The sequence below is a fragment of the Crocodylus siamensis genome, chromosome 12, assembly GCF_052110815.1.
Source record: "Crocodylus siamensis isolate JL-2025a chromosome 12, ASM5211081v1, whole genome shotgun sequence".
Lineage (NCBI taxonomy): Eukaryota > Metazoa > Chordata > Crocodylia > Crocodylidae > Crocodylus > Crocodylus siamensis.
In genome coordinates, this window is record NC_143406.1 from 14558122 (window position 1) to 14573131 (window position 15010).

Sequence of the window (15010 nt, forward strand, 5' to 3'; positions counted from 1 at the left end):
GTGTGTCTTGGGGTCTGTGTTAGTGTTTTTATTACCAAAATACTGGTATTTGTTGTAGTTGTTTAGATTTAGATTTATATCGTGCTGTGTCCATGCTTACTCAGTCTCATGTGTAGACATAGTTTGCAGCCTTATACCAACAAAGGGTGTTCCCTACCCATTGGGTGGGGTAGGTAGAATTAGCTGCAGTTGTGGCTGCACTGGAAAGGGATGTTGTGCTGCTTTGACTGTCCTGGTAGACGTGAAGTAGCATGATGTCCATGTGTGGACAAGCCAAGAGTGTGCAGTGCTGCTTTTGCTGTAAATGTGGAGCCAGTGCTCCAGGAATCTTGCAGCCAATGCTCACGGCTTCCTGTGCGCATAGGCCAGTTCTCTCATATCCCTGTGCCTCCACGTCCCATGGGAACAAACCCTAAAGACAGTCTTTATTTGCCTCCCTGGGAAGCTGGGCCGTTTGATCCAGGCCTCGGGTGAAAGGGATTCTAGCCAGGTTATACAAATGGCTGCAGGGGATGGAGCTGTTATGGGGCTAAGACCTAAGTTAAGTCTCCTCAAGCCTTTAGGTGCAAAATTGCAGAGTGGAGCTCTGTGACTGGGAGTGTTTGCAGGCCAAGGTGTCCTTCACCCGAGGAAGCTGTAAGAAGTTGGCTAGGCAAGCAATGCCACATACTAGATGGGTTTCTGGGTGTGATTTCTTTAGAGAAACTATCCCAATCTCTCATCTGTTCCCACCCTTGCCAAAAGGGATCTTTCCCTTCCTGCATAAGTAAGGACTTTCCCTCTGAACCAGGGCTTGGAGGGTGGGCTGGCTGGCCTAATGGCTGTCCTGCAGGTTGTTTGGCGATTCCTCCTTTGTAATGGCTGGTTCTGCTTGTGATAGGGCTAGTCTTCTGTGATGCCTTCCCTCTGCCAGTGGGGAGGAGTGCAGAGTGTCTTGCTGGGAGGCTGCTTGTGCAGTGCCAAGCCCTGCTTTATGGTACTTGCTTTGCAGTGGACTTTGCCCTTAATGTCAACCTTTTTCCAGCCAGCATGCACTGCTGGCATCTTCTAAGCAGTACCAGAGCCTCATAACACCTCTGACTGCATAAGTGGTGGAGGATGAGCCCCTATTTTGCAGATAAGTAAGCCATGACCAAGGTCACACATTGAGTCAGTGACAGAACTGCCTGCTTCTGGAGAAACTGCTCTGAGCTGAAGCAGTGTCTCTTAGCAGAGTCTGCAGCTTGGCGGAAGCTCACTTGTCCAACCAATTCCCCTTGGACTGTGAAAACCAACACTGCTTGGCTCCAAAGTCAAATCCAAAAACACACAGAAAAATTGCTGCTGAACTACTGGAAGTCAAAGCCAGCCTTTCTTTCCCAGCCTAGGAGCCAGTCCATCTTCTGAGGCCTCGGTATTATATCCTGTGTGTCCTGACTCCCTGTCCAGTGCAGACTTCCAGAAGTGATGGATCATGGGGGGGGGGGCCCAAAGGAGCACCTCTATCTGAAAGTGCTCTGCATCCTCCCTTCAGGGGTCTTGGGTTGGGCTCCATAAATCATCTCATGGTTTGTCCAGCCTTTGGGGCAGTGTTGGTCTTTCCTTTGTTGTCCCATGCAGTTCCAGAGGCTTTGCTGGGAGAAACAAATAAGTGATGCTTCCAGTGGAGGGTCTCAGAGTGCGGGCAGATAGTCACGACCAGACCTCCTGTATAGCTCTCTGAATTAGAAACAACAGACCAGCTGCTGAGTTTGCCTAAGGTTGACAGGGAAATGATGGCCTCAAAGCTGTCGCTGAAGGGTCAGTATTGTTTGGGGGCAAGAGTGGGGCCAGGCCCTTGTGCGATGTCATACAGCCTTAGGGTGCGGGATGCAGCATTGTAAGAGAGGTCATGGGTGCTTCATGGGTGTTGTGGATCCCATCGGGATGTTGGGTCCAAGGTTTTTGCCAAAGTGCAACAGGGTAATTATAAGCTCTTGCTGTCATGCAGCTGCTGCCTTCCAGTTGAAGGTGCCTGTGTTTCAGCTGTGATGCCGCATGGTCCGTGTATAGAGATTGGGTATGGGTTGTTTCCACTTGTGCAGCCCATGAGGCTGGAAGCATGGATCAGAGGGCACTTGTCCTTGATGTGAGCACCCCTCTGGAACACAGCAGGGTGTTGTGAGGTTTCAGTCCAGGTGTGCTGGGTGCTTTGAGATGCTGGAAGAGGAGAGGTTTCAGAAGATCAAAGCACTCTTCTTGTGTCCTGAGTCTTTCTTAAGGGATCTTGGCCAGCCCAAGGGGGAGGAGGGGCAAACAAGCTTCCTCCATCTTCTTGTCCTCCACTGAATAAATTGGGTGGTATTGAATTGGTGGTTTTGAGACCAGGAATATTGGTACCGAGTGAGCAGGTCTCATGCTTTAAGGCACAAGCTGAAAGAAATCCCAGCACTACATAACTGTCCCGAGTGTGTCGTGGGCTCCTAGGACCCAAGCAGAGCCCCTTGGGGCTATCAGCCGATCCAGTATAACAGGTTCTGGGTTCCAAGAGATGCCAGTGAATATTTATCTGTCAGGGACATGGGAATTGCCTCCATGGGACAGACTGGGACATTAGCTTGGCATCCACACCCTGCAGGAGGAGAAAAGAAACTGCTGCACTACTGGGGAAGCCTAGAGGGAAGGAAAAAAAGGAATTCCTTCCAGGTCCCAGCCAGCAATCAGCTCATGCCTTGGAGCAGGGACTGACACTGCACAGTGACCTTGGCAGCAGGCATTCTTCCTTCTTTCTGCATGCCATCCTTTTAACTGTAGCCCTGGGGCTCCTTAGAGCTGGGATGTCTTTTCCCTGAAAAAGTCAGACAACATAGGTATATGAATGGGGTTGACCTAGTGTCTGAAAAGTCCCCATAGGAATGAATGGGGTTGACCTGGTGTCCGAAATCCTCCCATGGGAATGAATGGGTCTCACTTGGTGCCCGAATTTTCTGCCACCCAGGGTCTGGCTCCCAATTGTCCACGCAGGATGCAGTTGGGTAGGAAGGCACAGAGGACCTATACTACCACCAGGGTCTTAAGCCTCCAAAAACAACCTCTCCCACCCAGGCTTAAGCCTCCCTGGCTTCTACCCCCACACCTTTTCCCAGTGCCCCCCTCTCCACTAGCAGCTCCAGGCACCTGCCTCCCTGCCTCTGTGCATAAAAGGAGGGACCTTGTGTTGGCAGTACCCAGTTCAGTTGGAGGGGTGGGTTGAGGTGTCTCTGGAGCCTGTCACTTCCAGTGGATCCAGCTGGGTGAGGGGTTGGATATTGGAAGGTGGTGTTTTTACATTTAGCATCCTTGAGAGCTCAGGCCCTGTTGAAAGAGGGCAGAGCAGAGTGTCTCCATACCAAGCAGCTTCTGTGTGCCCACAGGCTGAAAACCCTTATTACCCCTTCCCCCGTCTTCAGCCATGACTGGGAGATGCTTCAAGGCATGTCTGAGCATTCTCCATCTTCCCGCCCTTCCCCATCACCTTCCGCACGATAGGGAATGTCGGGTAGGAGCAGCAAGAAGATCCCCCTGCCAGCATTGACACAATGCCTGGTATTTCCTGACTGGCTCAGCTGTTCCATCAAGGAGCTGGATTTTGTTTCTTTCACCTTCCTGTGCTGCTCCCCCACCCCCAGCCTCTTTGAGGTGATAATATATTTGTACGCAGTGCACAAAGCCCTCTTCAGGATGAGTGTCCCAGGGGAGCAAGGGGAAGCCTGTACTTGGGACTGGAAGGCTGAAGTCACCCTTGGATTTGGACTCTAGTGGGGAGCCTCATCCTTAGTGCTGGGAAGTCATTTGGAAGACCTGTTTTGCTCCTCACACAGCGCTGAGCACTGAACAAGAGGCTCCATACTAACAGGGTGTAACCAGAGAGGTGGCTGGTATGTCCCTGGGGGTATCTGTGTCATCAGATCCTGCCTTCCGGAGCTCCCTGGGAACTGCTAGTATCTCTTGTGTGGCGACCCTGCAAACACTCACGTCCCTGCTTCACTCCATAGGCACATGCAGTCAGCTAGCTCCAAAGAGGCTGTCCACCTGGGTGAAGTGTGTTCAGCATTTGGGACCTGGTTTGCAGGCTGAGAACTTGCAGGATGGGGCTGAGCCACTTCCTTGGGGGTTCAGGAGTGCGAGAGGGCACAGCAAGGGTGTGCACTGCAAAGACAGCTGGTGTAGAAGCAGGGGTGGAATGAGGTTGTGCAGGGAGTGTTGTGAGTGATCCCACTCCCGGTTCTTTCCAAGTCTGCTCTGCTAAGTCCCGAAAGCGTGTGTTGGGCAGCTGGGCTTTTGCCTTTGTAGCTTCCTCACCAGGAGGAGCACAATGGGTCAAGAACAGAAGTGTGATGATAACCAAAAATGCTGGTGAATGCAGGCACAGCCTGACTAGCTTGTACCTAGCCCAGCCCCCTCCTGCCTGTTCCTGTTCTGATGCTGGCAGCAACAGAAGTTGTAAGGAATTCTGCAATTGCCAGACATGATATAACCCTCACCCTGTCCTCACCTCTGTCCTAAACCAAAATACTGGATCCAGACACCTCCAGACTTTTGGAGATTCAGAGTCTGGATTGGGTGTGGAGTCTGCAGCTGACTTGTTCAGCTGAGTAGGGCCCAAACATCTCACCAGCCTCTTTTTGTATTGTGTCAGAATTCAGACCCTGTTTTAAGTCTTTTCTTGCTACACACCACTGCTCCAGAGGTATCTTCTCCTTGTTTCCCTGTGGCTTTCTCAAAGCTGAGTTGTGATTCAGTGCCAGACTGGGACTTTTAGTTCCTAGGTGTGTGCTCAGAGTATCAGCCCCCACCTTTCCATCCAGGAGCACTGCAGCACCTGCCATGCCCCTAGCAAGTTGCTGCAGCTCCTGTTTTTTAGTGTGTCTTATGATGTGTCAGCGGGAGCAGAAAGAAGACAGCAAGGTAGGGTCCTTCTCTCCAGTTGGCATTAATGAATGGAGCATGGCAGCTCTTTCTCTCCTCCAAATGGGTGGAACTGAGAAGCATCTTTCAATCAAACGTGCTTTTGTGGACAGTGCCAGCTTGTCTGCCTGCCAGTCCTTTCCAAAGGAGACCGTGTTCAGTTTCAGCCTGTGCTCCCTGTTCAATAGGCTTTGAAAGATGCCCAGCTCCGTGAGCTGTCTGTACAATGGGACCTCAGTATGGGGAACCTGGGGCGGGGCATTTCCCCTGAAGTTCTGCAGCAGGGTGGGAAGGGGAGTTGGGCAAAATACACTAATTATGTTATATAGTGTGTTAGTACTCATGGAAGAGCAAGATGCTGTTCAGAGGGGGGCTAGGAGGACAGTGCCCCTCGTCACCCCACACTTTACAGCACTTTGCACCTATACCTAATATTCCAGGCAGGCACCTGACTTACAGAAGGCATTTAGGAGCCTAGAACCTCTGAGGGAGACGGGTGGGGGTCAGGTGAGGGCATATCCACTTTGGCACCACATTTTTTGCTGTGACTTGGTCTTCTTGGTCTTCTGCCAGTGAAGGGGGCAGGAGGGATGGGAGCAGAGTAGGAAGTGCTCGGTCAGTAAAGCTGGCTTGCTTTCTTTTTGCTCATATTCGAATACATCTGCCCTTCCAGCAGAGAGCTGGATCCTGCTGGTGCGGCCCTGATCACAGATTCCAGCACAGGAATGGGAGGAGTTCGTCACCCAGTCAGACTGGCTAAACTCCTTTTGTTAAGCAATCCTGTGCTGTCTGCACACAACTCTACCTTTCAACTCACCATAGAAATTTCCCAGTGCATATGAGACGTTTGGTGTTGTCTGTATTGCGGCAGCACCTGCAGCCCCCATTGCTGATCAGGGCTTGGCTGTGTTATGTGCTATGCAAACATATGGCCCAAAGATGAAATGCCTGTTCTTCCTAGAAAATGAGGTCATCTGCCTTCCCCTCTCCCACCCCCTCCCCTTGCTTGCCTGATGATCTCAGTACTAATGGTTTGCCCTGTGGTGGCCCCAGGTGCGCTGCCTTTCAATCCAGCCTAACTCTTCTGCAGGGATCCATTGATTCACACCTCTCTGAATTACTGGGAGGCAAAAATCGTGACCAAACTGCAAGGTGAAATGGCGAGGGCAGCCCATGTGTGCCGTGTGAGTGCCTTGATGGGAAAAGCAGGCGCTGGGGTTCACTGCTGTCTGCTCTGGGGGGGATGTGACAATTCCTTTTTAGATGATTTCTCTTCTTGAATGATAGGCCCTTAAGAGGGATGGTGTTCAGGGTGCCACTGCAATTTCCAGGTAGGAGCATAAGCTTTTGTCACAGGCAGTGTGTTGTTCAGGCTCGCTGTCTCCTGTTTCTTTGGGTCACTTGAGTTTTCAGTGTTGAAGGAGACGAGAAAACTCCTAGGAGGAGGAAGTAACAGTGGGGTCAACGATAGGGCCCTGCTTCAGATTGGGTGCTCCTGGGGAATAATGGTGAAATGGGGTCCCTGGCGGAGCTGTGCTGTTTGCAGGAGGATGCGTGTCTGGAGAACTGTGTCCCTGGATTTCCACAGAGGCTGCTTTTGATGGGAGAACAAACAGCCTTTGTCAGTGCCTGTGCGCTCTGGTGAAGACTCCCCAGAGCTTCTGCAGGCTTCAGCAGCACAGAGTGAGGCTTTACAGGCTTACACGGGTGCTGCAGTGGCCCCTCAGCCCCCCGTGTGTACCTGGGTGCTGCTGTATTGTCACATGGTTGCAGTAGGGGGGTGCAAACCTCTTACAAAGAGAGTTCAGTCAGGGATCGATTGCTGAGTGCCTGTCTGCCGGCACTTGGATAATGCAGGCCGCTCATGGTGTCTGTTCTAGTAGGCTGATAGCCTAAGTGCTTGGCTTGGCTCTGAGATACCCAGAGACACTTCATTTTCCCTTTGCTAAACTCTTGGTTCATCTGTTACTTCCAGATTTCCTTGAAGTCTCCAACATCAACTGGGACTGAGGAGATCTGGAGACCAAGCCCAGGTCTGCTACTCATCTGCTGTGTAACCTTAGGCAAGCTGCTTGACTTCTTTGCCTCAGTTTCCCCTCCTGGTTTCTGCCTTGTCAATCCTTGGGCCTGGGGCTATCTCTTACGGCATTTGCACACATGAACTAGGAGACTGGGATTGCAGTCTCCAGTGGGCAACTGTAACTGTGATCTGTTTTGGGAGGCCATATTGTTTCTTTACTTTGACCCCCACCCCATCCCCAGACTGCTGTTCTACATATTGATTCATTTGCTGAGTGTTTGCTTTTTGCTACGTCTCCCCTTGTGAATCCATGAGGTTGGTCAGTGCTGTCCTGTCCACCTGGTTCAGAGTGGACTTTGGTCCCTGGTTGCCTTGCACCAAAATGATACTAGGATGTCCGGAGGCTGGAGGGGTAGGGGTTGCTTATTTGCCTTTTTTTTTAATCAAAAAAAGTCTGTTTGGATCATTAGACCCACACCTGCCCACTCCAGGTCTCTGTGGGTTGGTTCTGGGATGTTTCTCATGAACACCTGTCTTTGCAGCTTGAACTGCGGTGTCTCTGTTCTGGCAGAGAGGGGAGCACTCACATCCTTGTCTCTCGTCCTGCAGGGCCCCGGCTCCCCACAGTGCCAGCATGTCACTGAGACGCTCCGAGGGCGAGGACAAGGTCTTTCTCGTGGAGCGCAAGTTCCGCTCAGAACTGCACATCAGCCCCTCTGGGCACCGCAGATCCCTGCTGGCAATGGACAATGCCTCTTTCTCAGCCCAGCCTTCCCCGTCCCTGTCCCCGTTTCTGTCCCCCTCCCCCTCCCCCACTGACTCCCGCCGCATTATCCTGAGCACAGAGAGCCCAGCTGCACTCAAAGTGGGCACCCAGCAGATGATCCCCAAAAGCCTGGCTATCTCATCCAGGCCCAAGGCCCCGGCTCGCCACCAGAGCTTTGCCACAGCCCCACCAAACAGGGAGATGGCTCGATGCGACCCCAAACGGATGTCGGCCCCCAGCATCTCTCTGGATGAGGTGGAGGTCGATGACGGGGTCACGCTTAAGCGCAATCTGCGGAATATGTCTTACCGGGCAGCCATGAAGGTGCACGGGGGCAGTGAGGAGCCTGAGCCTGTGAAAAGTATCACCAGCCTGAAGCCCTTGGAGGAGGGCAGCACACAGCCAGCACGGAGCCCAGGCAGGACCAAGGTAGGTCCCGGTGCACACAGCCATTCCTCTCCTCAACTGATGGTGTATGTCCATGTGGGGCTGAGGGAACAGCCCTGGCGCTGATCATGGGAAGGCTCCTTCAGCTGTGGGACCTCGTTCTCAAGCTGAAGGCCAACGGGCAGTCCCTCGGCCACTGGGGACCTTGTGTCTGTGTGGGGCAGGAGCGCTACAGGATTGGGAGTTGCTTCCTCCACTGGCCAATTTCCCAGTGTAGACAGAATTGCTTGGAGAAACCGGTTAAGTGGGGTTTTAAAACGGTGCGGGGCCCTCAGCTGCTCTTAGTTCACCCATTTCCAGTGGGTTAGTTGCCATTGTCACACTGGTTAGGGAAGAGCAGATGATCCCTGTTGCTCATGCAGCCATGGGTGGAGGCTGCTGGGAGATGCCCCTGCCTGCCTTCTGACTTGTACACTTGTGAGGAGCAGCTGTGAAAAATGGGGATGGGCTTAGGAGTCATCTCGGGGCCTCTCAGGGCAGCCCAAACTCCATATCTGAGCCTGCTGCTGATGTGCAATCCAACACGTTGTTTGAAAGTAGTTGCGTGATAGAGTCCAAGTCCGATGCCAAGCCCTGCCTTTGGATTTACGTGCACTCTCTGAAGCTCCTCCTTCCTCCACCCTCTGTCTTGTTAGCAGACTCAGCTCCAGCAATACTTGAACTCCACTCTCTGCAGATGGTGCTAATTGCTGCAGCCTGGACCCTGTGTCTGGCCAGATGGGGTCAAGAGGCCAGAGCACAAAAACTGATTTAACTCCCAGGCTTCAGGCTTCTGGTGCATCTCTAATATGCAGCTCCCTCCTCCCTTCCCCCTCCAAAGGGCTGCTGTGTGTATGCTGAGCTGAGATTAAATGAAGTGTTCAGGAGAACTGCCATGCCTCCCCCTCTACTGTTGGACAGCGCGGAGGGGAGATCCAACTTGATCTGCGTAAGCAGGCTTATGCAGAATAAAAGTATAACTCCTAAGGGTCTGCATTAGTAACTAAACTTGCCTGATGTTAGAAGGCAGGGAAGAAACAACCTGCACGTGACTGATTTGCTTCTTGAGCTAACCTGCTGTGAAAGAGCTGATCTGTTCTTTGCATTAGCTCATGTCCTGCATCGAGTCCTTGGCTGGCTCACAGATGCATCTGAGCGTCGTGGCTCGTGTATTATTTGTCCTGAATCATTTTTCACTTTGTATACATGTGACCCCTCACAGGTAGTAGGGCTGAGCGGGGCTTACTGGTCACCAAGCACACCAATGTATTCAGAAAGGTGGGTTGTGCTTGCTGACTACAGCAATGGGAGGATCAGTGTCATTCAGCCCCTTAGCCAGTTCACCACCCTGCCAGAGTTGGTGCTGTTTTTCTCAAGAACCACCTCAATCATACACTTATTGGCAGGATTGGGTCTCAGGTTTGCATCCTCTGAGATAACATTTAGACTTTTCAAGATGAATGGAGCTATTCCAGAAATGACTGAAATGGCCTTTAACACAGGCTATGGACAGGTGTGACTCATACATGCGCTAGGACAGGGGTGGGCAATTATTTGGGCTGGAGGGCCACTTAGGGAGTTTTGATGAGTTGCTGCAGGCTGGGTCAGCCCCCTGCACCCCCACCCACCTCGTCCTACCTGGCTGGGTCAGAACTTCCCCTCCCCCTCCCCCCACCCAACCTGTAAAAGCTCGTCAAAATTCCCCAAGTGGTTGATTACTATACCAATCCAGGGGCACTGGATGGAGTGGGCAGGTGGCATCTTCATGAAGGTTGGTCTGGGACCTCTGTGTGCAGGGCGTGCTTGGCTGGGTGAATGGGATGGGTCTGCAAGCAGGCAGGGCAGAGCCGTGATCTGCTCCCAGCATGGCCCCATGCTGCCACTGCCCCCCCAGTCCCGGCCCCATCTGCCCGTTCTGCTCATGGAGGCTACTCCCTGCCCACCCACAGCCCCAGCCCATCCGCCCGACCAAGTGCGCGCTGCCCGTAGGGGTCCCAGGCTGGTCTCTATAGAGACCCCACCTGCTCTTTCCAGCACCACCAGCAGTGGGTTCAGGGCACGATGGCTGAGGTGCCCAGGCAGTAGGGCTGGGTCCAGTGGTGGTAGCGACACTGCCAACGGCAGCCCGAAGGAGCTGCTGCTGGAGGAGGTGGAAAGATGAGTCTGGCTGTCGCACTGCCCCAGCCCTTCTGCGTGCCCAAGGGTGGGGGGACTGGCCGCATGCATCCTGGCTTAGGCTGCCTCCCTCGCCTGGGTTGGGTGGAGCCAAGGGATCTGCCAAGGGCTCTATAAAATCCCTTGGCAGACTAGATCTGGCCCGCAGGCTGTATTTTGCCCACCCCTGCAATATGATAAGAGCAAGAGGAAGGTGAGTCTCGGTGAAAAAATAAGCATTGGAATAATTTTAAGGCTGTTCTGACCACAAATAAGGTAACTAGAGGCTAATACAAGCCTCAAGAAAGCCAAGCTCTGTACACAAGTGTATATATCTTTTGTCTTGAATTCTTTTTCCATTAAAGCTCAAGGAGGAATGGTTGGTGCAGTTCATTTTGACTCATTTTCATAATTTTAAAATCACTTCACCTTTGCCCCTCACACTCGTCTCCCTGGCCTGACCCCCTCCATCCTGTCCCTTCCCTTTGCCTCCACTGCAGCTGTTCATTCTGTACCGCTTGCTGTCATGGAGTTGACTCTGTCCCTGTGTCCGGCCTCTCCCCATGCCCTGTGTTTGTTGGGTCTGGTGAGGTGTGAACTCTTCAGGGCAGGGGCAATTTCCTGCTCAGCCACTGCTTGCTTGACCCTTTGGCCATGATTATTCTCATACCAGGGCTTGTTGGTCAGGAGTTGGCTTCATGGGGATAAAGGCTGAGGACAAAGGAAGCAGTGAGCCACCAAGGGGAGGGCCGAGGCCCCTTGTCTGCCATCCTGTGTCTTGCACTTACTGTGTCTCTCTCCTGCAGAGAGCCTTTGGGAAGAGACGGATGCAGAGGCACGGAGGCTCCTTCAAGGATGGTGAGTGGTTCTGCTTATCCTGGATAAAAAAAAGCCTTAAATGCATTCTTTGACTGATTCCTCGCTGCCACCTCAGTGGCAGTTCCACCCTGGGTGTGGGGTCAGAGCAATTTCCAGGTGCTTCCTACCAGCAAGGGGACCAACAGGTAGGGACAGGGGGAAGGGTCTGCAGACCATGTGGGATGCTTTGCTAATGCGTAATAATGGCTACAGGCAAGGTGCAGCATGATGCAGCAGCAGGCTTCTGTTGGATCAAAGCAGACTCGATCCAACACGACTGGGCCTGATTCTGAGACTCCCCACCAGGTCTGTTCAGTGGAGCTGCTAGGCCTGTACAGTATCTCCAGTGTAAACACTCCCCCTTTTGTTCCCTCCCTATAGAGCCCTGAGGGCACAGCTTCACTGGCGGGGCCCCTCCTGTGACCATGTCACATTAGGCACTGATTTGTCACCCCTCTCCACAGCATGCAAATGCACCTCCATGCCCAACCATGGATCCTGCTCTAGCTAAGCAAAGCCATGCCCTGGGGGCATTGCAAAGGCTATCAAATGCAAGGGGCTTGGGAGCCCAGCAGGAGCCCCAACTCTTCAGCCTCCCCTCCCTCTTCAACAGGCCTGGGGGAGGGCAGTGGGCTTCAGGGGGAATGGGGATTTCTCACAGTCTGGTTGTCATTCCCTGCCTCATCCACTGTCCCCAGACCCCCAGCTGTACCAGGAGATCCGCGAGCGAGGGTTGAACTCCATCCCTCATGAGTCAGACGATGACTTGCTTGAAGACCCCAACCCAGAGGAGCAACCCACTCCTGATACTGCCATTGTGGTGAAGAGCTATCGACCTGCCCAGATGACTTGGAGCCAGCTACCTGAGGTAGGCAGCAGGTGCCCTGGGCCCATGGCAGCCAACAGGAGGTCTGGGAAGGGGTGTTTTGGTTTGCTTATCTCACTCGTGCCTTTGTTCTACTTTGTTGTGAAGTTGTGCCTTCCAGCTTTGTGGAAAGACAGCAAGCATGCCTCTAATGCTCCAACCAAGCCTGTTTCTTTGTCTGTTGGTTGGCTTCTGAATTTTTTCTCCCCTGGTCTTAAAATCTCCCACAGGTCATGGCACTGAATATAGGGGGCTGGGACTAACCGTCCTGGACATGGAGACAGGAAGTGCTCAGACAGCATGGACTTATTCAGGGCAGTGTATTAATATATAACCAAGCTGTTGGCTTAGTTGCTGCAGGGTGGTGAATGTGTTGGGGTTGAAGGTCTCTTCTCTCTTGGAGCTCTTCGGGGTGTTCTCACTGGTTGTTGACCTTTCATGGGCTTAGCAGGGTTTGACTAGTGCTGTTTGCATTTGCATGAAAGCTGGGTTTGAGCTGCTGTGATTCCCATTGAGTCCAGAGAGGAAGATGAACAGCTGCCTGCTGCAATGTAGGTAGCTGCTTGCACTCACGTGAATTGTAAAGCCTTTAACACCCTGCATAGGGGTAATTAGATCTGTCATGGCCTCACAAGACCATAGAGAAAGGACTTCACTTCCCAATGCCATGGATTCCTATTTGTTTCTTTCCTGATGTCTTATCTGCCAGCACCCTTTAGACAACCTTTTGGTAGTCACAGCTGCAATGGTAGAAAATAGCTATGGATTTTCATCCATAGCTATAACTAAGAATGACTCTCTTGCAGCTTGGATCATGGAACCCTAGGGCTTTGGCTGCAGTTCTTCTCCATGGTTAAGCCACTTTCCTTGGCTGCCCGACCCCATCTAGGAAGTAGGCTGACAGACTGGGCATCTGGTCTGACATGTTGGTTCCTGCATCACCAGACACCATGGGCCAGGGAGTCCCTGTAGGAAGCCTCAGACAGTGCTGGTTGCAAGTGAGGAGTGTGGCATTGGGAAAAGTGCAGTTGTTTGTGATCATCATGACTGTTCTCCGTCACTCAGGTGCAGGAAATGGACATCCTCGACAAAATAAGCCCTGCAGAGCGCAAAAGGCAGGAGGTAAAGCGGGGCCTCTGGGATAGTAGTTGGTTGGGACCTGGGCTTAGAAAGAGGTTTTCAGGGGTGCTGTCTGTACCAGTGAGTGAGTCAGTGAGCTGATCACTGGGGACAGGTGCTGCATTTGAAACACCAGTGACTACGACTTTCCTGCCATGGTGCCATGGCAAGCTTGCAGCTGTCTCAGTACCAACAGGGATGCCCTATTAGCACTCTCTGTCTCATAGGCTGAGACAAAGTAGTGGGCTAGGCAGCATGCAAGTGGTGTGGGATGGTTTTGCTTTTACTGTGGGTGCTTGGCATAAAGGAATAGGACTGGAGTCAGCAGCTAACCTTGCACTGGCCAAAGAAAAGTCCTGAGATAGGGACAGGTTGCCTTGAGCATTTAACTTATCCTGCATGGAGGAGAATGGCTCAGAGTCTCCTCTGGCAAGGAAGAGCTGGGAATCCCACCTCCCTTCACTTCAGCATGCACAGAGGGGCCACGCGTGGCGGGCTGTCTTAGCTCACTTTGTCTGCACACAACTTGTGGCTGAGATGTTTCGGACCTCACGTGCTTTTTGTCTGTGCTGCCCTGCCCTGCAGGCCATCTTCGAGATCATCATCTCTGAGTATTCATACATGCACAGCCTCGACATCCTGGTTTGCCACTTTATGAAGTCCGAGGAGCTGAAGGAGACAATGACACAGACCGAGCACCACCACCTCTTCTCCAACATCGGGGACATTCTGAACATCAGCAAGAGGTAATCCTGGGGGGAAAAGGGGTAGTCAGGGCTCCCCAGGGCTGATCTGAAGGGGAACCAACCCTAGCCATGTGGTCTGAGCTCCTGTATAGCATAGATCAGAGGACATGTCTCACTAGCTCCTGCACCGGATCTGTCCCTTCTTTTTTGGATCATATACAGGGTGTGAGCTGGCAGACCCTGTCTGTCCCTGAGTGAGGTGTTCTGCTGGTAAGGGCTCCTCTCTGTTTCAAAGAAATCCCTGTTTGCTTGTGGAAAGGATGGCCATGGGAGGCATCTGGACAAACAGCAGTAGCCCTTTGGGGCGAGTGTCAGATGTTCCTATCAACACTGCTGTGTATCCTTCTCCTTCCTGCTTGCCCAAATGGTGTGAAGGCACAGGGGCCACCTGAGCACATTGGCATATGGCTGCCACAGTCTGTGCTTGCTCTGGTGCCACCAGTGTTCCCATCAGGATACAAGCTAGGGAGGCCTGCTCTGGGCTGAAGAGTGTAACCTTCACTGAGCAGGGGGGAGCATTCACAAGGCCTTGTGGTGCTGCTGCTCTCCTGTGCTAGGCAATCTAGCTCAGTCCTTGGACTGAGCTGGAAAGCAGTGCTGGTAAACCTGGTCTTGATTTACCCTGCCTTCCGCCTCATTCCTGTTCACATGCCTTTCAAAAGTCCTGTTGTGCCAGGAGTCTCCTCCCTCCATCGCTTCACCCCTTGGGAGTGGGCATGGGTGGGTCTTGTCATCACCTCCCCAGAATATCCCAGGTCATGCTCTGACATGACTCCACTTGCATCACGGAGGAGCAGAGGTCACCATGAACCTTCCCAGCAGGTCCCGGCTTGCCCTGTGTGGTGTTCTTCAGCTTGTGACTGAGAAAAGCTGAAAAAGAAACTGCTGCACCTTAGACCAGCAGTGCAAGCCCAGGCTTTGCTGCTCAGGAGGGAGGTAAACTTTGGCTGAGCGCTGAACCCAGAGCGCAGTGGCTGTTAGCAAAGTGGGCCAGTGAGAAACATAAACAAAGCCGCCCCCGGTCTTGGAGCTGGGGAGAGGGTGTTCTCTGGGCTTGCCGCCCCGAAGAGCCGATGGCTCTGCTGTCTGACTGGCAGCGCTCTGTGGGAGGGCAGGGCTGGGGTATGTGCGGTCAGAGAGGAGAAATGCAT

General features: G+C 52.8%; 1 protein-coding gene across 4 annotated transcripts in view; it reads left to right on the top strand.

Annotated features, from left to right (window-relative positions):
• The window catches only part of ARHGEF16 (Rho guanine nucleotide exchange factor 16), a 34289-nt gene that overhangs the window by 1075 nt on the left and 18204 nt on the right, over nucleotides 1-15010 (top strand). The window contains exons 1-7 of one of the 4 annotated variants that reach the window (XM_090024099.1): nucleotides 6071-6089; nucleotides 6881-6968; nucleotides 7535-8120; nucleotides 11078-11129; nucleotides 11828-11997; nucleotides 13060-13116; nucleotides 13699-13859. In XM_090024099.1, coding sequence (XP_089880225.1) covers nucleotides 7560-8120; nucleotides 11078-11129; nucleotides 11828-11997; nucleotides 13060-13116; nucleotides 13699-13859 — 1001 coding nt within the window. In that variant the 5' untranslated portion in view covers nucleotides 6071-6089; nucleotides 6881-6968; nucleotides 7535-7559. Of the gene's footprint in view, nucleotides 1-6070; nucleotides 6090-6880; nucleotides 6969-7534; nucleotides 8121-11077; nucleotides 11130-11827; nucleotides 11998-13059; nucleotides 13117-13698; nucleotides 13860-15010 lie in introns of those variants that run through there. The other 3 variants (XM_090024097.1, XM_090024100.1, XM_090024098.1) reach the window with 3 other exon arrangements.